Source organism: Chlorocebus sabaeus, chromosome 14 (genome assembly GCF_047675955.1).
Source record: "Chlorocebus sabaeus isolate Y175 chromosome 14, mChlSab1.0.hap1, whole genome shotgun sequence".
Classification (NCBI taxonomy): domain Eukaryota; kingdom Metazoa; phylum Chordata; class Mammalia; order Primates; family Cercopithecidae; genus Chlorocebus; species Chlorocebus sabaeus.
This window is the reverse complement of record NC_132917.1, coordinates 28239857-28261145: the sequence shown is the minus strand read 5'-3', so window position 1 is coordinate 28261145 and position 21289 is coordinate 28239857. Positions and strand designations below refer to the sequence as shown.

The 21289-nt window shown below is 46.1% G+C and overlaps 1 protein-coding gene across 1 annotated transcript in view; it reads right to left on the bottom strand.

Annotated features, from left to right (window-relative positions):
* PLB1 (phospholipase B1) overlaps window positions 1-21289 on the bottom strand; it is a 169595-nt gene that overhangs the window by 74271 nt on the left and 74035 nt on the right. Inside the window, exons 17-22 of the mRNA XM_007971076.3 lie at window positions 20963-21034; window positions 19821-19895; window positions 16923-16986; window positions 6492-6550; window positions 4062-4135; window positions 2556-2599 (exon numbers count right to left, since the gene is read on the bottom strand). Of these exons, the coding sequence (XP_007969267.3) occupies window positions 2556-2599; window positions 4062-4135; window positions 6492-6550; window positions 16923-16986; window positions 19821-19895; window positions 20963-21034 (388 nt within the window). The remainder of the gene's footprint in view (window positions 1-2555; window positions 2600-4061; window positions 4136-6491; window positions 6551-16922; window positions 16987-19820; window positions 19896-20962; window positions 21035-21289) is intronic.

The following is a 21289-nucleotide window of genomic DNA, read 5'->3' as shown; positions in this document are numbered from 1 at the left end:
GCGAGCCCTCCTGAGAGCAGAGTCTATATACCCCAGGGCCTCATGTAGTGCTCAACACCTTTATGGACTGAATTAGAAATAAAGCAAAGTTCAGACAAGCTTGGAGACTTGCTCAAAGCCATGTAGCTGCGGAGAATGGCTGGTCTCTCAGCTCCAATACAAGGGCACTTGCCCCCGCTGTCTCACAATCTGCTAGGATGTGAGAAAGAAACCGGGTGGGTAGCAGCCAGGACTTTAGGGCCCCTTCCAGTAGAGTGCTTGCTAGAACCCAGCACTGCTGCAGGTTTACTCAGCATAGATGGATTGGACTCATTCCTTGAGGTTTGGGGACATTACACTAATAAATGGAAATTGCTCCGATTTCTACTCAAGAGAAGAAAGGACTGTGAAATCACCTGAGCGATTTGAAAGTGGAATGGTTTGTCCCAGGAAGTGGTAGGTTCCCTAGGAGGTAGAAGGAACTCAGCACAGCCTACCCAGCTACTTAGGAAGAATGTCATAGGGAGGAACCACACATTGAATAGGGCAACAAGTTGCTGGTGCAGGCAGTTATCTCTGCCAGGAACATTCTCTCCCCTTTCCTTACCTGACGAACTCTCATTCTTGAAGCTCCTTTTCAGAAGACAGGGCTAATAGCCTCTATGTTTATTTTCCCCTAAGCTTTGTACACATCTATAAATATTAGTCATGTGTCTGTCTTTAGAAAGACATGCTGCCAAAGAGACTTTGGTGATGTCATTGGGGCACTGTTCTCCTATTTTCCAAGCACTCCAGCACTGGAATATTTGCTGGATTAAATTGAACAGGGGGTTGAATGGGGATTTTGTTCTGCCCTTACATTCTTATGAGTTTTCTAACCCATTTCCATATAGTTATTTCCCTGTGGATTATCTAGCCCCTACAATCAAATAGTCCTCACATCTCTAGCAAGAAGAGTCTAAATAGCTGGTAATCCATTTCTGGGCTAAGTGTGTCAGGGGAGTCATCCACCTGAGGGGTGACATTGTCTCAATCCTTTGTAAGTTACTTTGGGGAAAGAGGTGAAGCCAAATAACATCCAATTATCTTGTCCATGATACGAGCACGGAAGTAGAGAGCCCAGAAAGCTGTTGTATACAGTGGGCCATCCCACAGCCAAGTTCATCACACTCACAAAAGCACCCTGAACCATCTCCTAGCAATAGAGGAACTGATTTATAGCTCACATATGTAGACCTAGATATAAAGAAGGCAAGGAGTGCTTGTGGCACAGAACCCTGTCTACCTTAAATTCAACAGGATTTACAAATAACCAAAACAGGTAACGTGAAGTCTGCTCAGCTCTACTCTGCCTATGTGGAGATTAAGCTATGATGTCCCCCTCATCCAAGTCTTGGTGGCTTCAAGTTCAAGTTGTTAGCTTCTAAAGATATATTACAAAGGGATATGTACCAGGGAAGTAAATGAGAATGGGACCAATTAAATTCCTCCCAGACAAAATTATCAGCCAGAAGATTCCAGGGAAAGAATTCAATTTAAACATGTATGGCTTGCATACTTTAAGAACAAGCATGGAGATGTGTATGCACTGGGGAGAATTTTAAAAAGATGATAAGACCAGACCCTTCAGAGAATATAGTCAGGCTTTAAAAAGTCATTCCGCCTGTAATCCCAGCACTTTGGGAGGCCAAGGCGGGTGGATCACTAAGTCAGGAAATCGAGACCATCCTGGCCAACATAGTGATACCCTGTCTCTACTAAAAATACAAAAATTAGCCGGGCGTGGTGGCGGACGCCTGTAGTCCCAGCTACTCGGGAGGCTGAGGCAGGAAAATGGCGTGAGCCAGGGAGGTGGAGGTTGCAGTGAGCTGAGATCTGGCCACTGCACTCTAGCCTGGCAATAGAGCAAGACTCCGTCTCAAAAAAAAAATAAAGAAAAAACAAATCATTCCGAGCAGGTTGGTGGGAAGTAAATTAAGAAAAGTGTTGAGTCCCAAAGATGGCTGTGTCTGCACAACCTGGACAAGGTAACTTCATATCCTCCTGTGGCAAGAGCAGCAGTTCCTACAGCAACCCCGCAATTCAATGTCTGTGCGCAGCTGTGCCTGCGCTCCAGGTGCCTGGATCGATGCCTCTCGCAGGGGGGTTATCTGCTCGGAAAGGCAGGCGCCGCACACCCTGGTTTCCTTTTCTTCTTTCTTGAATCACTTTTCTTTATTCTCTCTAATCTCATGCCAGATTATTGAATCACTTTTTAATGACTTGCACTAAGACGTGATCTGAGCTCTTTTTTTCCCCGCTTTACTTTCTTCCTTCCTTGGTCAAAGACAATTTCTTTTAGACACCTCCCCGCCCCCGGCCCCCAAGCCTCGAACCTCGCTCCGCCCCCAACTCCAAGGCTTTCGTCACTGTCGGAAGCGGAGCTGGGAGTCTTGGGAGGCAGCGCCCCCTGGTGAATTTAGTGGGCTCCTGCAGCCGGCGCTCCTCCCGAGGCCGGCGCCACCTGCCGGGAGAGCGGGAAGCATGCAGGGGCCGCCCCAAACCAAAAGGCCCGGCCGCCGCCGCCGTGTACTCACTCGCCAGGGTGGTAACGGTGCTGACGCTCTCATCTCCGCCGACGCTGTATCGTGGGTCCAAGAAAGAAAATGAAGGGTTAAAATGCCAGCCACGCCGAGACCCTTCAGACACTACCCAGAAACGCCCGTCTCCCGAGAAACAGCCGTGGGGCTTGGAGCTTGCCCTTTCCCATCACTTCAGTAGAAAAACGGAAAAAGCAAACCAGAATATGGCTCCCCTCCCCATAGGCCAGCACATCAAACAACAAGCCAGCTTTAAACCGGCGACTGATTTCCGCTGGTGCTGGGGCAGGGGAGGCTGGTGGGTTCCTTGCACCCCTGCTTTCAAAGGGGAAGTAGTCCCTCGTCTGCCAGCCCCTTTCCAACTAGCCACTGCCCCGTGCATTAATATTATTGGTGTAAACGTAGTCTTAAAAACGCTGGCCCTATTTTTTTCTCTTTTCCTGCTTGGCTTGTAAAAGCCGTTTTTAAAAGGTGTCTTCTAGAGAGTCAGCCGTCTTCCAAGCCAATACTAAAATTCCAAGGTGATCAAAGTGAGAAGGATTTCTAGGCATGCAAATATGCAGCATTCTAGAGTGGACTGGATTCCCTGCTTTTCCACACCCCCGCCCCATTCTGTGCCACGCGTGTCTAGGAGCATCTAAAAGGTTCTCCAAATGTTTGGGTTTTAACTGTGCAGCAACGTGAGGAAGGATGCCAGAGAGTCGGCACTCAGGTTAAAGCAGGTGTCAGATGGAGATGCCAGATTCCAGGTGAGGAAACACCAAGGCTTCCCGGGCTTGCAGCAGAGGTTTGATCGCATGCAGAGCAGAAGTAAGCCTGCCCAAAGTGATACATGAGAAGGGAATGCACTGGTAGGGGCCAGGAAGTATCTGCTCTGCTTCGTGATCTTTTACCTTCTGGCTCTGTGATCTTGGTCAGGTTACTTGCCCTCTCTGAGCCTTGTTTCCTCATCTGTAAAATAAAGGCCCTATAACAACAATGCCAACTGCCAGATACTTATTTTGTGTCAAGCAGTGTGCTGGACACTTAAATTCTTTCTAGTCCTCAGACAGTGCTCAGGTAGTAGCATTATTTCTGCATCAGAGATGAGGAGAGAGGCTCAGAGAGGTCAGGGAACTTGCCCAAGGTTACATCCAGCTGGGTAGCTAGGGCTCAGTTACAACTCTGGTTCCAAAGGCAATGATCTGCGCATCACTCAGGCCACTGCCTCCTTCTGAGATTATATCGCAGAGGGAGAAATGGAAGCCAGAGAAGCATTTCCAACCCAAACATTTATGTAGTTTCTCTCCTAGACTCCTGGCTCAAGGCTCAGCTACTGTTCTGAGCAATGTAGTGGTTTGAGGAGGCTGGTGAACACCTTTTTCAAATTAAACCTAGAAGTTGGTCATAGAAAGAACAAAGCAGCCCACCCCCTGCTTAAGGTGTTGTTTTCTAGAATGCTCAGGGGGTTTCCCTTGCTCTGCAATGAAGAGGTCCTTGGGGCCTTGCCACTCCCTCACTCACCTCCAGGACAGGCCTCGGTACTGAGTCAAGACGTCCAAGATGTTTCCAGGCGTGGACCCAGCCCCATTACCTGCCTGAGAGAGAACGACGACGGGGTGAGTTTCTTTGCTTTCCCCAGTGGCCCACCTCTGCCTGCCTGCCAAAAGGTCTATGTCCTTATGCTGGCCGGGACTGCCTGGGCACTCTCTGGGATCTAGGGTCCAGATGGCACTATATCTCCATATGCATCCTGCCTTTTCAGAGGTGAGTGAGAGCGCCCACTGGGAAGGCCTGGTGCTGTTCACAGCTCTGCTTCATTCTAAGAAACCCTGCCTAGGCCAAGACCAAGTGAAACTTGTCTAGCAAAAGTGCTCTTGAAATTAGACTGTACCTTTTCAAAAGGATACATTTCAGGATCCTGTTTTTCTCATTTTTTAAAAGCTGTGAAGTATATCATAAAAGGAAATATATCATTATCCTTTTATACCAATATCTCTCACCTATGCACAGTTTAAAATGTAGTCATAAAATGAAATCCCACGTAGCCATTATCAGCTGAAGAAAGCACAATGTGGACCCTCTTCAGGTGCATGTCCCTTGCCTAAAGCACGTTGTTTCTGAGCATTTGGAAGAGCATGCCGAGACAGGCCTCCCAGGCAGTTGGGGGTGAAGTCTGGTCTCCACAAGAGGCCCCCAGGTGTGATCCCTGCTCTCTGGTGCCCAGTTCCTTTGCTACCTGCCAGGCAGGTTCACACCCAAAGTGCTGCCTCCCTAGGAACCCCTGAACAGCTGTGCTGAGATGTGATGACCCCCTGTCCTGAGAGTATCTTCGAGGAGACCAGGGAACTGGGAGGAGGTGATGCCAGGCCCCGCTGGGCAGGAAGAGGTTGGGATAAGCAGTATATGAAGCTGCTAAGGCCCAGTCTGCCCGTCCTTCCTGAAAGGTTATGAGCAGTCAGGCCTTTGGGGTGAAGAGTGGCTGCGGGGCCATGGAGGAGGCTGTCACAGCACAAGGATAGGGCCCTGGACTTAGGGTCAGGATCCCTGAGTTCTGATCCTGACTCGAGCACTTACAAGCTGTGTGGCCTCAGGCACTTCACCTTGCCCAGCTTCATTCACCTTCTTACTGATTTAGAGACACAGCCTTGCTCTGTTGTCCAGCCTGGAGTGCAGTTTGCACCATCATGGCTCATTGCAGCCTCGAAATCCTGAGCTCAAGTGATCTTCTAGCCCCAGCCATTCAAGTAGCTGGGACTATAGGCATGCATCACTAGGCTTATTATTTTTTTCTTTTTTGGTAGAAATTGGGTCTTGTTATGTTGCCCAGGCTCATCTTGACCCCCTGGCCTCAAGTGATCCTTTTGCCCTGGCCTCCTAAAGTGCTGGGATTACAGATGTAAGCCACTATGCCTAGCTATTTTTTTTTTTTTTTTTTCATTTTTGTAGAGATGGAGTCTTGCTATGTTGCCCAGGCTGGTGTTGACCTCTTGGCCTCAAGTGATCCTCCCACCCTGGCCTCCTAAAGTGCTGGGATTATAGATGTGAGCCACTGGGCCCAGACTTTACTGGTCGAATTTAAAGAAAGTCATACCTCACAAGATTTTGTCATGAAGATACATCCCACTGAGTGGGACGATATCACTGTGATAGACCATGGACATGAGAGGTGTCAGCTTGTTCTTGGGGAGGATTCAGCTGGAGACCCTCTATTCTACTGGCCCAGGGAATAGCAGCTGGACTCTGATGAGAGGCTGCTGAATGGAAGCTGTGTCTAGGAACCTCTGGGATCCCCAGCCCCCAGGCTCTCAAAAGGCCTGATTCTGCTTTTCATGGATAGTGCTTTGCAGGGTGTGAGGTGTCACCCTGGGGTAGATGCAGAGGTGGGTTTGGAACATCTCTGGCCTATCTGCCTCTTCCACAGACTCCCGTCTTCCCACCCTCCCCAACCTCCCTGCCCCCATTAGCACTTGCTCCTGTCTCATCATCTCTTCACCCCTCATCCTGGTATCTTCCCTTAGCTTTTCTACACGGACAAACCCAGGCACTGGATCCTTGGAGGAGTTAGTTCTACAGCATGGTCTGGAGATCTTATCCATCCTGCCCCACTGCTGACCAGCTGTGTGACTTGGGGTGGGTCACTCCTGTCACCCACACTCCCTCTGGGGTCCTTCCACTTCCTGCTCTCTCCTTCATCTCAGCATTGGGGAGGAAGATGAGACCAGAATGGAGGTGGGAAACCATCATGGGAAGGCAATGCTGTTGAATACCAGGGTGGGTCAGACAATGGAGAGATGGAGATCAGGACCCGAGATGGAGAGATGGAGACCAGGACCCGAGATGGCAGCATCTAAGAGCCAGGAGTGAGACCTTCTCTCTCCATTTTCCTCTTCAGGTTCTCATATTAGTCAAAATCTTTTCCCCTCCTGCCCCTTCGGCATCAGGGTCACTTACCGTGAGAGAGTCACCGAGGGCTCCAATTACGTTGATGTCAGCCGGCTTCAGCCTATGAACTAAGAATATAAGCAGGAGTGAGTGGAAAATGGGGCTTCCAGGAAAGCACTGGACCCATTGACTCTGAAACAAAGGAATAACTTCTAGGATAATGAAGAAAAAGTCAGTTTTTACCACCAAGACACCTCGGATAAAAGACAGGAAAAACCCATGCTTGTCAATGGGCTCTGCAGTGCCAGGTGTGGAGTCTGACTGCTGGCTTCCTCTCTGGGGCACCTGGACACCGGAACAGCAAGCTTAAAGGTGGATCCTGCTTTAAGTGGGGAGCTGTGTTCACATTTGGTGAGACCAGATGCTACAAGGCGAGTGGTGGCAGGCCCTTGGCAAGGTGATTTGGGAGGAGGGAAGGAATTGCCATGGAAATGCAACCAATACTTAATCTATTCTAGGATCTGATGATATTTGGGATAAAATATTACATCATCCTATCAAAATCAGTTCAGTTTCTCTAAAATGAAAAGGGAGTACTTTTATGCCACTGACTTTTTTTTTTTTTTTTTTTTTTTTGAGATGCAGTCTCGCTCTGTCGCCCAGGCTGGAGTGCAGTGGTGCGATCTTGGCTTACTGCAACCTCCACCTGCCAGGTTCAAGCTGTTCTCCTGCCTCAGCCTCCTGAGTAGCTGGGACTATAGGCACGCATCACCACACCTGGCTAATTTTTGTATTTTTAGTAGAGACAGGGTTTCACCATGTTGGCCAGGATGGTCTGAATCTCCTGACCTTGTGATCCACTCGGCTCAGCCTCCCAAAGTGCTGGGATTACAGACGAGAGCCAATGCACCCAGCTGACTGTTTTTTAATTGAGATGAAATTCACATAACTAAAATTAACCATTTAAAAGTGAACAGTTCAGTGGCATTTAGTACGTCAACAATGTTGTGCAGCCATCACCTCTATCTAGCTTTGAAACATTTTCATTACCCCAAAAGGAGACCCTATACCCATTAAGTGGTCACCTCCATTTCTCCCTCCTCCCAGTCCCTGGTAACCAATACCCTGCTTTCTACCTCTATGGATTTATCTATTCTGGATATTTCATGTACATAGAATCATATAATATGTGATTTTTTATATTTGGCTTCTTCTATTTTGCATAATGTCTTCAAGGTTCAATTATGTTATAACATGTATTAATACATTCGTTTTATTTTTATGTTTTGAGACAAAGTCTTACTCTGTCACCTAGGTTGGAGTGCAGTGGCTTGTGATCATGGCTCACTGCAGCCTCAACCTCTTGGGCTCAAGTGATCCTCCCACCTCAGCCTCCTGAGTAGCTGGGATTATAAGTGTATACCACCATGCCCAGCCAATTTTTTGTTTTTTGTAGAGAGAGAGAGTCTCCCTATGTTGCCCAGGCTGGTCTCGAACTCCTGGCCTCAAGTGATCCTCCCACCTCAGCCTCCCAAAGTGCTGGGATTACAGGCATGAGCTACAGAGCCCAGCCACTTCATTCCTTTTTATTGTTGAATGATCTATTGTATGGATATACCATACTTTTGTTTATCCATTCATCCATTGACAGACATTTGGGTTGTTTCCACTTTTGGGCTATTGTGACTAGTATTGCTATAAATATCTGTGTACAAGTGTTTGTCTGAATGCCTGTTTTCAATTATTTTGGTATACACCTGAGAGTGGAATTGGTGGGTTATATGGTAATCCTATGCTTATCTTTTTGAGGAAGCATCAAGCTGTTTTCCACAGCTTGACTATATATAATTTTTATCTTTTGAGTTTAAGCATTCTGTGTGATGTGGCAGCTATTAACTCACAGGACAAACATATTGAACACCAAGCAGTGGCTGGGTGCTTTGGAGACCACACAGTGATCACATACAGAGAATGCCCTCAAAAAGCTCACAAGCTAAGGAGAAAATGAGAAATAGCCGTAGTTACTATGGTGTAAGACTGATAAACACTAACAGAGGTGTGAAGTGATGTAAGGTTATAGAGCTGGAGGGATGATCTCTGCCTGTGGGGGCCTGAGGAGAGGGTCACAGCAGGCTTCATGGAGAAGGTCGCATTTGAATTAAGCCTCAGGAATAAGAGGAGGATGAGGGAGCGCGAGATCGGGTAATGGAGGGAAAAGCCTGATGGATGGATGTGGTAGGGTCAAGCTTGGATGTCTTGAAAGCCCAGTTAGTCACACAGTTTGCTTCCATGAAGCATATATGAGACAGCAAAGAGAAAACCACCTTGGAAAGGTAGGTTAGGGCCACAGGGCCTAACCAATATCTGGTAATCAATAATCTGCTTTCTGCTTCTATGGATTTATCTATTCTGGATATTTCATATAAATAGAATAATATAATATATGACTTTGTCTGGCTTCTACTTTGCATAATGTTTTCAAGATTCAATTATATTATAGTATCTATCAATATATTCATTTTATTTTTATTTTTTGAGGCAAGGTCTCACTCTGTCACCTAGGCTGGAGTGCAGTGGCGTGTGATCGTGGCTCACTGTGGCCTCGACCTCCTGGGCTCAAGTGATCCTCCCATCTCAGCCTCCTGAGTCACTGGGATTAGAGGCTTTTATGCCTGGCAAGCAAGTTAGGAGTTTAACATAGATATTGCTATATATGTAATTACTCACATACACACACAGATACTGTATCTACCTACCCTTTTACCTTATACACATAAGAATGTGAATCCTAGTGTATTTGGGGGACCACACCTAGAATTCCTTAAGCTATATATAGCTTGGTCTCTCAGGTCACAAGCTTACCTCCCACTCCCCCAATTACCTCACCCCCAAGGTCACCCTGACTTGGCTACAGCTCCACCTTTGCTGATGTGCTTCTGTTGTCTAGTGGTGCAACGCTGCACTAAATTGCTGAAATAGTTATTGTGGCTTGGAAGAAGCCTAGCACGGAGTTTGTACCAGGGAGTGGCCCACCCTGGTACATATCAGTGGGCCATTGCTTAAGAGGGATAAACTGAAAGTTGTCTTCAGGAGGCTTTCTCAACAGCCTTCTTTGTAAAAGACAGCTTATAAAGCCTGTAGCGTGACCAGATTACAACCCCAGCACTTTGGGAGGCCGAGACGGGCAGATCACCTGAGGTCAGGAGTCTGAGACCAGCCTGTCCAAAATGATGAAATGACGAAACCCCGTCTCTACTAAAAACACAAAAATTAGCCAGGCATGGAGGTGTGCGCTTGTAGTCCCAGCTACTTGGGAGGCTGAGGCATGAGAATTGCTTGAACCTGGGAGGAGGAGGTTGCAGTGAGCCGAGATCGCGCCACTGCAAGCCAGCCTGGGAGACAGAGGGAGACTCCGTCTCAAAAAAAAAAAAAAAAAAAAAAAAAAAAAAGGTTGCAGGCCTGCAGTGAAACACAAGATGAGATGATTTTGACACAGCTGGACTACATATAACCCACAGAACCCGTCAACATCCAAATCGTGGCTGTGGAATTACACCTGTGCAGGAAGCCAGATTAACACTGAGTGGAAAACATACTCAGGGACTTCCAGGTCTCATCTCCTTCCATGGAGACATCTTGTCTACTTTCTTTTGTTCTGTCTGCCAGTGGGGACAGCCGCTCCCAATGAGGATTTGCTCTCACTGGAAAAGTAAAAGTTCTTGCCTCTTCCTACGAAAGGATACAAACTCACACATACATAGTTGTAAATATATGCGTGCAAAATATATAGAGCAGCAGTCCTCCAACTTGAGCCTGCATCAGAATCACCTGGAGAGGCTGTGAAAACACAGATGGCTGGGCACCACCTTCAGAATTTTTGACTCAATAGGTCTGGGGTGGGCCCAAGGATTTACATTTGCAACAAGTTTCCAGGTAATGTTGATGCTGCCAGTCCAGTCTGGGTACCACATTTTGAGAATCACTGATAGAGACACTTGGTCTCTATCAAAGCCATTGACTGCAGTCAGGTACTGCGCTTGGACCTGAAAAGCCTGGAATCAAGCCCAGGAGGCAGAGGCTGCAGTGAGCTATGATTGTGCCACTGCACTCTAGCCTGGGCAACAAAGTGAGCCCGTCTCTAAAAAAAAATACATAAGTAAAGATTTGGCTGCGTGCAATGGCTCACACCTATAATCCCAGCACTTAGGGAGGCCAAGTTGGGAGGATCACTTGAGCCCAGAAGTTTGAGACCAGCCTGGGCAATACAGTGAGACCCCTTCACTAAAAAAGAAAAAAATACTAGAGTTGTTTCTCCCATGTGTATGTATACATTGTCTTGTGGCCCTCACAACTGTAGCTGCCATTGCACAGACTGATGACAGCTCTGTCTCTTAGATTCAAGAGGTGCTGAGTATCTTTCTTCAGTGTTCTTTCTCCTCCCCCTCACCATGCCTTGAATCCACCCTCACACACACACACACACACACACACATCCCATGCACACACTCAGCCTTCCATATGATTATAGCCTACTTGGCTCTTCCCAGCCATCCACAGCTATACCATGTGGTTAGAAGAACAATATCAAATGACAAAGCCAGCTGCACACATTAGCACATGTCCACTAGGCTGAGCAGCAGAACTTTAAAACGATCTCTTCTCAAATAAATCAGGTGATGGGGTTAAAAAGGCAACAAAACAAAAAAATAAGACCTTCTCCCTTCAACTCTAGAGTGGTTTATTTTAGCTCCTGGTGATAACAGTCAAACACTATATTCTTACTGCCATAATGCATCATACACTGAATCCTGTGAATACTAGCTAGTGTGCAAAGGTTAGCGGAAATCTTTGGAGCTGGAAAAATATGGAAGAGATAGATAAATTTGATTCAAAAGTATTATCACTACAGTTTGCTAGAGGCAGCTGAAACCTACCATTCCTGTCTCCTAAATTTGTAGCAGGCAGCACACACACACACACACACACACACACACCCCTATGTTTATGTCTATGTGTACGTACACATGTATAGATAGACTGATTGATCTACAGCTATACCACCCTGAACATGCCTGATCTCATCTGATAGATTGGTTGATTGTGGTGGGGGTGGTTCTCCAGTTGGCCATTCTGAAGGAGTCTCAGGAAGAGATACAGTAATAAACCAGATGAAGCAAACCTGGGTGGGAGGAGTTGACTTAATCTGGGATTTTATTGTTAAGATAGAGCACATCGCATTTCATTGGCCTAATTTCCGTAGACCTTGATTTGAGGTTTGTTAATGTCATCATTAATGACAAACATAGCTTAGAAATACAGTAAAGCACTTTAGCAGTTGCTCTCCCTGGAAAAAGAACTATTTAGTGATAAGATTAAATTTGTGTGGGCTGATTAGCTAAACATTATCTGGTACAAACTGTCCACCACCTTGAGAGAAGCTGATAAACACATCATTAACTCATCATGATTTCTACAGAGGGGGCCTCTTATCAGAAGGCCATCCAAGCCATGATGAAGTATCACAAATAGCAAGGAAATTGCACACTAGACTGTAGAGTGGGGACACTGCCCACTGTACACGGAAGGTCACACCCAGGAGAAAGGCTTGGCTTGCTGGGGCTTTGTCTTGTGTAACCCAGCAACTTAAACCACGTGGGGCCCTAATCTGAAAAACGTGCTTTCTCTCAATTGTCACCAAGCGTTGCCCAACCCATTTGCCGTCTGATTTTAGGGACTTATGTTAAGATTTCCACAATGGCAGTAAGCAGCTGCCTCAAAATTGGAACCATGTTTTGCCTTTGGAATCTTCGGTGTGAGTTTCCATGAACCAATGTGTACCTTCCACAGGGGAGCTCAAGAAACGTGTTAACTGGAATTAAAGGCTAAGTGACTCTGTGACAGGGACTTTACAGATCTCAAAGTTTTAGATGATGAAAACCATAGGGCAGAGAAACACTTACTCCTCTACGTGTTGGGGGAGTTTGAACTCACTCAGTAGGCTGGTTGTGCCCAGGGACAAGCAGGCTGTTACTTCCCACAGGGCATCATTCCTTCCCGATGACATGGTAGGTCAAGTCACAGGACCCCTGAGTAGGTGGTGACCACAGAAACAGCCTCATGAACTACACGGAACATTGCACTGCTGGCTCACGACGAGATGATGCCCCTAGTGAATGACCATCCAGTGCTGTAACCTGGTCATTTTTCATATTGACTTCTGAAGAGCTAATTTTAGCCAAATGGGTCAAATCAATGACCTCAGGGACTTAGCAAGAATTGATGGCTTAAAATAAATGAATGAACTGTTCTGGTTTATACTATTGGTGACAGCAGCACGTAATTAGCTTTGTGGATCCTTATTTGCAAAAGCTCTGAATTTTTCCCACTGTGTGGCATTAGCCATCAAGATAGCCACCTTCATCAGAAAGTTAATAAGCCATGTCCCCTGTGACTCCTCATTGTCACTCTTTTATTTGCAAAAAGTGACTCCTTTTCTCGCTGGGAAAATCCTAAGCCAACTAGTAGGCCCCATATGTTTTTCTTGGTTATGCTAACTATGTTAGGGACAGGGCCATCTAGCAATGGAGCATGATGTGAGTGTTTACAAAGTTGTAAAGTCCATAGGAGAGAGCACTTGGTAAATTGCATCTATGTGCCTACTAGGAGGAAAAAGTTGCAAGTTTTTAGTTTTTACTGGTTACCCAATACCAATTGGTTATTAAAAAAAAAAAAAAAATCACTTACATTAACTCTATGTGTCTCATCCCAGGGCCCTGTAGGTCATTGGATAAAGCACATCACTCATGAGCTCTGAAGTGTACTCAGAATGAGGCATCCAAGTTGCCAGGGCCACAGCCTGTTGAAGACAGGTAGCATCTCATTTTGAAACTTCACTTTTAATGATGTTTAGATGCATGTATCTGTGGTCAGTTTGGAGAAGCACTAGAAAATGAGACTATAAAGGTTTTTGAAAATAACTTTGGACCAGTATGGTAGCTTATGCCTATGATCTCAGCACTTTGGGAGGCTGAGGTAGGAGGATCATTTGAGCCCAGGAGTTCGAGGCCAGCCTGGGCAACTTAGTGAGACCTTGTCTGTACAAAAAATAAAATTAGCTGGACATGATGGCATGGGCCTATAGTCCCAGCTACTTGGGAGGCTAAAGTGGGAGGATCTCTTGAGCCATGGAGGTCTAGGCTGCAGTGAGGTGAGACTGTACCACTACACTCCAGCCTGGGTGACAGACTGAGACCATCTCAAAAAAGAAAAAAAAAAAAAAAAAAAGGAAAGTAACTTTGAAGGCAAAAAGCAAAACAGTTATTGTAAAAGATATTCTTAGTGAAAAATCGTTTTAATGAAAGGCATTTTGGTGTAGTTGATTTTTTTTGAATATCTTTTTTCAATCCTAGGGATTGTTGATCTGATGATTTAGAAATGCTCATTCAGATTAGTTCAGCAAACATTTATTGGGCTCCTACCATGGGCTTGAGTCATTGGAGGTATAAAGATAAGATGATCTCCTCTTATAAGACATATCTCAGGTAATTTTGATTAGAAATTACAAACATGATCTCCAGAAGAGTGCATGACCTCACCTGAAATACATGATTAATACCAAAGGAAAATAATAATATGTGCCTGTGCTGTCTTTTTACCCACCCCATCAGTCACAAGGATGGTTAGAATGTTCAATCAAAATCACTGGCACATGGCTGGGTGCAGTAACTCATGTCTGTAATCCCAGCTTTGGGAGGCCAAGGCGGGTGTATTACCTGAGGTCAGGAGTTCAAGACCAGCCTGGCCAACATGGCAAAACCCCATCTCTACTAAAAATACAAAAATTAGCCAGGCGTGGTGGCATGCACCTATAATCCCAGCTACTTGGGAGGCTGAGGCAGGAGAATCGCTTGAACCCGGGGGGTGGAGGTTGCAGTGAGCGGAAATCACGCCACTTCACTCCAGCGTGGGTGATCGAGCGAAACTCTGTCTCAAAAAAAAAAAAAAAAAAAGAAAAAAAAAAGAAAAGAAAGAAAATCACTGGCACAATAATGAAACGTACTTTTCATTATTGGCCAGTTAACTGTGACCGTTTTTCTGAATGACACTTTGCAGGTGCGACTCAGAAGTGCGGGCCCAACACTCATCTGTGAGTGCTGATTCCAGGTGGAGAGTCAGTGAGTGGGTCCCATGCTCACCTTGGTCAGACTGGGGAGCCTAAATCTACCCATCTTGTTATTATATAAATGGCTCCTGGCCGGGCGCGGTGGCTCAAGCCTGTAATCCTAGCACTTTGGGAGGCCGAGACGGGCGGATCACGAGGTCAGGAGATCGAGACCATCCTGGCTAACCCAGTGAAACCCCGTCTCTACTAAAAAAAATACAAAAGACTAGCCAGGTGAGGTGGTGGGTGCCTGTAGTCCCAGCTGCTCGGGAGGCTGAGGCAGGAGAATGGCGTAAACCCGGGAGGTGGAGCTTGCCATGAGCTGAGATCTGGCCACTGCACTCCAGCCTGGGCGACAGAGCGAGACTCCACCTCAAAAAAAAAAAAAAAAAAAAAAAAAATAGCTCCTGTCACCACAGGATCTCAGATTTTAAGTCCTTGAGATTTATTGATCTTCAATCTTCAAGTGCTGATAAACACACTAATCTTCAGGGTCAGGGAATAAGGAAGAGGTTTACATTTTACCCAGCTTTTAGATGTTGAGATATGCTCTAATGAGACTGGCTGATTATCACTGTCATGACAGAAACATTATCTAGACAGATTACAAAATGCTTTAGAGAGCATTCTTTCAGAATAAGATTAAAAAGGGAATGGATATTACTTTGCTGTAAATGTGTGTGGCTATTAAAACATTCAGATGTTCTCTCTAGACCAGGTGAGCTGGTTTATGCCTGTAATCCCAGCGCTGGAGGATCGCCTGAGCCTGGGAGTTCAAGACCAGCCTGGGCAACAGTAAGACCCCATCTCTTAAAAAAAAAAAAAAAAAAAAGGCAGGTGTGGTGATGCATGCCTGTAGTCCCAGCTACTTGGAGGCTGACGCAGGAGGATCACTTGAGCCCAGGAGGTCGAGGCTGCAGTGAGTCACAATCATGCCACTGTACTCCAGCCTGGGCAACAGAGTGGGACTCTATCTCCAAAAAAAAAAAAATTATCTCTCTCTATATATATATCTATAGAAATACACCTATATATACACACATCTATCTATCTATATAAACACATATCTATCTGTATCTATACCTAATGTATCTCTTTTTGAGTAAGGGTGTTTACCATAGGAGGTACATATGAAGCTGATAATTTATTTCTGCTAATAAAATCCTGCTAGTAAACTAATAGGAATGAGTTGGCACCATGTATGGGGGGAAATAAAGACTAAATGTGTATATGTAAGATCTATATCCCCTATTCCATTCTTCTGCAACTTAAAACAAGTGTCAGTTATATACCAAGGTTTTGGTTAGAATATTTTTAACTTCCCTGCCAGCCATGTGGCTTAGTTGGAGCGTAGAGAGCTACGGCATGTGTGAAGGGCAGCCAAGCATTTATTTGCTCTCCTGATGCTCAGCACAAGGAGACAATCTGACTACAAAGATTTGCATCCCCGGAAGATTCTTGCTAGGCACTATGACATCCCCAAACTTCATTTTCTGTTTTTTTACAATTCTGAGGCCATGAGAGGCAATATATCAATTAGAATGTAAACTCCTGAAGGCAAGGAGGCACTCAACAATCCTCTAACACACAAATGAGTAAATAAACGAACAAATAAATGGACATGTGAGTCCCCCTTTAGTACCAAGCATGGGAATCTATAACACTGCTACAGATGCTCCTAGGCTGATGTTTTGAGTCACTCAGGTCACCAGATGGCTGTGACTTCCCAAGGTTACAGGCCCATAGCTATCACCCCCAGGCTGCCTTGCCTGGAGGCAAAGGTACAGCCCTCAGGCAGACCGTCTTTGGGAAGGTTGCCGATGACTGCCTAGAACATCCCATTTTATGACCCAGCAACAGACATTTTAGAAATACCGAGAGGCAGTGAAGATGGCACGTTCATAAGATGATGTGCTTTCCTGCTCTGCGTGGTGTTTGAGTGCATTCTGTGTGTGAGTGAATCTGCAGGCGACTCAGACAGGGACTATGGACTGGCTACTTTTGCTTTCTGCTTAAAGGTAGTTTTGCTCTTTTGGAGAACAAATTCACCCATCAAGGCTTCAAGGCAGGGACCATGACAACTCACACAACTAACATTGGGTTCTTTGCAGAACATGGCCTGGTACAGGGTTACTGCTCAGTAAATGCTTTCTGATAATGATATCACATTTTAGTTAAAGAATAATCAGACACAGGCATGGCCTTACAAATACACATAGAGTTATTTCCATTGCCCCTGAGAAACCACTCAGGAGTATTTCAGGTTATGTGGAAAGCCCTTACTTGGATGATTTCAGGCCTCGAATGAATTTAAAAATCCCTGGGTGCAAGCTGTGTACCTGAGGTGGGAACCGTATCGGAGGGGTCCTTGTCAGGACATCTGATTTCTGTTCCTTCTCTTACCTGAAATGAGACACACAGGGAAATAAGGAAAATGGATTTTGCTAAATTGGAAATGGGTAAGTGGGGCCTCTATTTTGGAAAACATCATTTAAGATAAAGTAACACTTTGATGTCTTTTAAGATTTCTCCCTCTCCAACACTCATATCCAATTGCCCACATCTTTTCCAAGTGCTCCCAAATCTGTTCCCTCTGCTCCAGTGCCTCTGCCTCCACCAAAGTTCAGGCCTTTGTTATTTCTTGCCAGGATATTGCAATGATTCACCAGTATCATGGCCATCTGTCCCACAGACTTGCTCCTCACCCTCTGAATCTATCCAGAGCGGTTGTTCTCAATGTGATATGATGTGTCACTCCTCTGCCCAAGTTCTCAGTGAAGGCAGGGATTTTTATCTGTGTTGTTGATTATTGTGTCTCCACAGCCTACAACAGTGCCTGGCATAGTGGATGCTCAACAAATATTTGTTAGTTGCACAAATACACTACTACTCTGTATTAACTTCAGCAAAAAGTCCAATCTCCCTAGCATGGCCTAAGAGGCCACTAAACATTCTAAACCACCAGCCCTTGACCTAAGTCTCCATATTTCCCTGCATCCATGCCTTTGCCCAAGTAGTTACCCTCTCCCCTTTCCCTTTCCTTCCTTCTATTTGCTCACCCTCCCATCGATCTGCCTCAGCCTTAGTCACCCTTCAAGACTGAGGTCATGGGCATCCTTTGGAAAGCCGCCTTCAACTTTCTCCTGTCTGGGTTAGTTTCTCTTCCTCTGTGTTCCCAGAATACCCCATGAAAACATGCATTACCGTACCTATTATAGTACCATTGTGCTATAATTGCCTGTTGACTTGTCCATTTCTCTACCAGACTGAGTTCCTTGGGACAAGTCCTATTTTTTATTTACATTTTAATCTCTCATACCTGGTATCCATCCATCCACCTATCCATCCATTTTTTCATTCAACAAATAGTTATTGGTGCCTACCCTGTGTTCCTGCCTCACTGAGCTTGCATTCTAGTGGTATATAGCAGATAGTTAATAAATGTGTCCTGAAGAATTGTATCACTGCTTTTATCCAATGATAATGATAGCAATACTTACACAGAACTCATGTATGTTAGATTCTATTATAAGTGCTTTATACTTACTGACTTATGACAATTTATTAATAATTCCACAAGGTAGGGCTATTACTGTCATTATTTTCCAGGTTAAAAAACTAAGGCACAGAGAGGTTAAGTATCTTGCTCATTGACACAGAGCCCATAAGTGGAAGGGTCTGGATTTGAACCGAGAGCTGGTTACTTTACCTCATTGTGCCATGCTGCGTCTCAGGTTTACCCTCATTGCTATACTGGTTAGTGTGAGTCAAGGTGATAAATTGAGTCTCCCACACTGTGTCCCTCAGGGTGGAAGCCCAGGCCATCAACTCTGCCTCCACTATTTGGAGTAAATCTCACCCTTTTCCATAAAATAGGGAGGGAAAGATGTCACTAGGACCAAATTTGTCTCAGCCCACCTCAGTCCCCCCTTCTCTGGGAAAGAAGACATCAACCCTTGAGTGTTCCTTGCTTTCCCAGAGGAGTGCAGGGTGCCCTGCCTAGTCTCCACAGGAAGTCTCATGGGGAGACTCCTGAGAAAAGCAGTGATCAAGGCATGAGTGCCCGTCAGGGACCCCCTACCAATGTGGACCCACTCAAGGGCTTTGGAGTTCCACACTGTCTGGGTTCAGACCTCACCACGTATCTCTGCTCTTTCTTAATTTTCTCTTCAGATGAAGTTCTCAGATGATTTTAGAAGAATTTTTCAGAGATTTGGGAAGGGTCAGAAGAATCTGTCTTACATCACAACAGATTGGGAACAGGAGGTGCTGGGCAGTACACACTCTCTGTAAAACCCCTATGCTGGTTGCGGAGGCAGCTCTGAAGATAAACTGTGGGGGAGACCTGCTTCTAGGCACCCAGGGGACGGCCACATGCTGGATCCTTCTCCCTCCTCCAACCTGTCCTGACTGAACATCAGCGGTCTATGGCAGCTCTCCATATGTCCAGAGGCAGCGGGAGTTTCCCGACGTTAAGAACCACATGGAATGGCTGGGTATAGTGGCTCACATCTGTAATCTCAGCACTTTGGGAGGTTGAGGTGGGTGGATCATGAGGTCAGGAGTTCGAGACCAGCCTGGCCAACATGGTGAAACCCCATCTCTGCTAAAAATACAAAAAATTAGCCAGGTGTGGTGGCGCACACCTATAATCCTGGCTACTCAGGAGGCTGAGGCAGGAGAATCGCTTGAACTCAGGAGGCTAAGGTTGCAGTGAGCTGAGATCACACCATTGCACTCCAGCCTGGGTGACATAGCGAGACTCTGTCCCCTCCTACCTGCCACAAAAAGAAAAATTGTATTGAGGTTGCAAATCTGGCCAGTTGATCTGCTTTAAAAAAATCCAGGCCGGGTGCAGTGCTCGCATCTGTAATCTCAGCACTTTGGGAGGCTGAGGCAGGCAGATTGCTTGAGGTCAGGATTTCAAGATCAGCCTGGCTAACACGGCGAAACCCCGTCTCTACTAAAAAAACACAAAAATTAGCCAGGCGTGGTAGTGCGCACCTGTAGCCCCAGCTACTCAGGAGACTGAGGCAGGAGAACTGCTTGAACCCAGGAGGTGGAGGTTGCATTGAGCCGAGATGGCGCCACTGAACCCCAGCCTGGGCAACAGAGCAGGACTCCATCTCAAAAGAGAGAGAAAAAAAAGAACCACGTGGAAGGTTCCAAAGATTCAGCAAGGAGTGCAGCCCCTGGTTCATTTGCATGTTTGTCAATTACAAAAACCCTTTCCTTACCTCAAGCTTGTCTCGGGGTTTCTGCAGTCTGGTCAGGTAGTTGCTGTTCCTGTAGCTGAACAGATAGGGGCTCTCCTGCAGGGAAAGGTGACATATTAGAATCCTGACCCAGAAGTCTGTATCCCTTAATTATCAGGCTTGAGCATCCAGTGATGCTTTTGGCCAACTCGGAACATTGACATCATGTTTCCAATGAGGACCAAACCATTCTCTGGCTCTTCTCTCTGGTCCCTGAAGGACTCATGAATGCGCTGATATTTCCCATTTGTGACAGCCAGTCTCTCTTGCTCTTTCCCCTGGGGGTTCATGCTACCAGGCTAAGTACATATATTTTGATGAGAAGGGAATCTAATTTTAAGCTTCTTGGCAGCCAAAGCAAAAAGGGAAACAAAGTGAATGGTATACTTCTTATTGCATAGTAACAAAAAACTTACCAATTCATCAAGAAAGCCAAATACCTGACTAGCATTAAATGATAGACTAAAAATACAAAAAAATTAGCTGGGTGTGGTGGCATGTGCCTGTAGTCCCAGCTACTTGGGAGGCTGAGGCAGGAGAATCGCTTGAACCCGGGAGGCGGAGGTTGCAGTGAGCCGAGATTGTGCCACTGCACTCCAGCCTGGCAACAGGGCGAGACTCCATCTCAAAAAAAAAATCTCATTCATTTATGTCCAGTTATTTGGTCATCCACTTATTTGGAAACATTAATTATAAGCCTACTACATACTAGACACATATTTAAGATGTAGTCAAAATGATCTGCCTTTCAGGCACCTAGATACTCACCATCCCTCCCTTCTTTGCCACTCTGAGGTAGAGGAAGGTCTGGAAACGGTATCTGAGGCACAGGGCCAGGACCCAGAGGAGATACGTGGGGGCAGCATTTGGAGCCAGTTGAGCTGTGGCCTTGTTCCTATGCCTTCCACAGGCATGGAGGGGGCTGCTGTTTTGCTGAAACAGCTCTCGTGGCCCACAGCTGTAAACATCAGGCCTGCTATGTATGCAGAACTGTATGCAGGCCCAGAAGAGCAGATCCAGGACTCTTATCTCAGCCAAGACCCACGTCACAGCAAAGCCCACTTGGCCACCCACCCTGCACCCTCAATTCAATAAGAGTCCCTCCCCTGCCCAGTCCCTCCTACCTGAGAGGGACACTTCATTGGTCTCCTGTGTTTTGCACTCAGTGGCTCATCTTTCTCTCCTGCTGGCTCCATCTAGAAAGGAACGTGGGCTTTAGAACAGGGAAGTTTTGTGCAGGTAGCAGCCTGCCAAGCCACCAGTGAGAGACTTATTAGTCCAGCAGCAGCACCAGGGAACGCATTAGAAATGCACGTGTCCAGCCCCCAGCCCCAACCGACTGAGTCTGAGACTCTGGGGCTGGGGCAGCAGTCTGTCCCTGGGGCAGCTCTCCAGGTGATTCTGATGCACACCCGAGTTTGAGAACCACAGAATGAGAGGAAGCTTTTGTT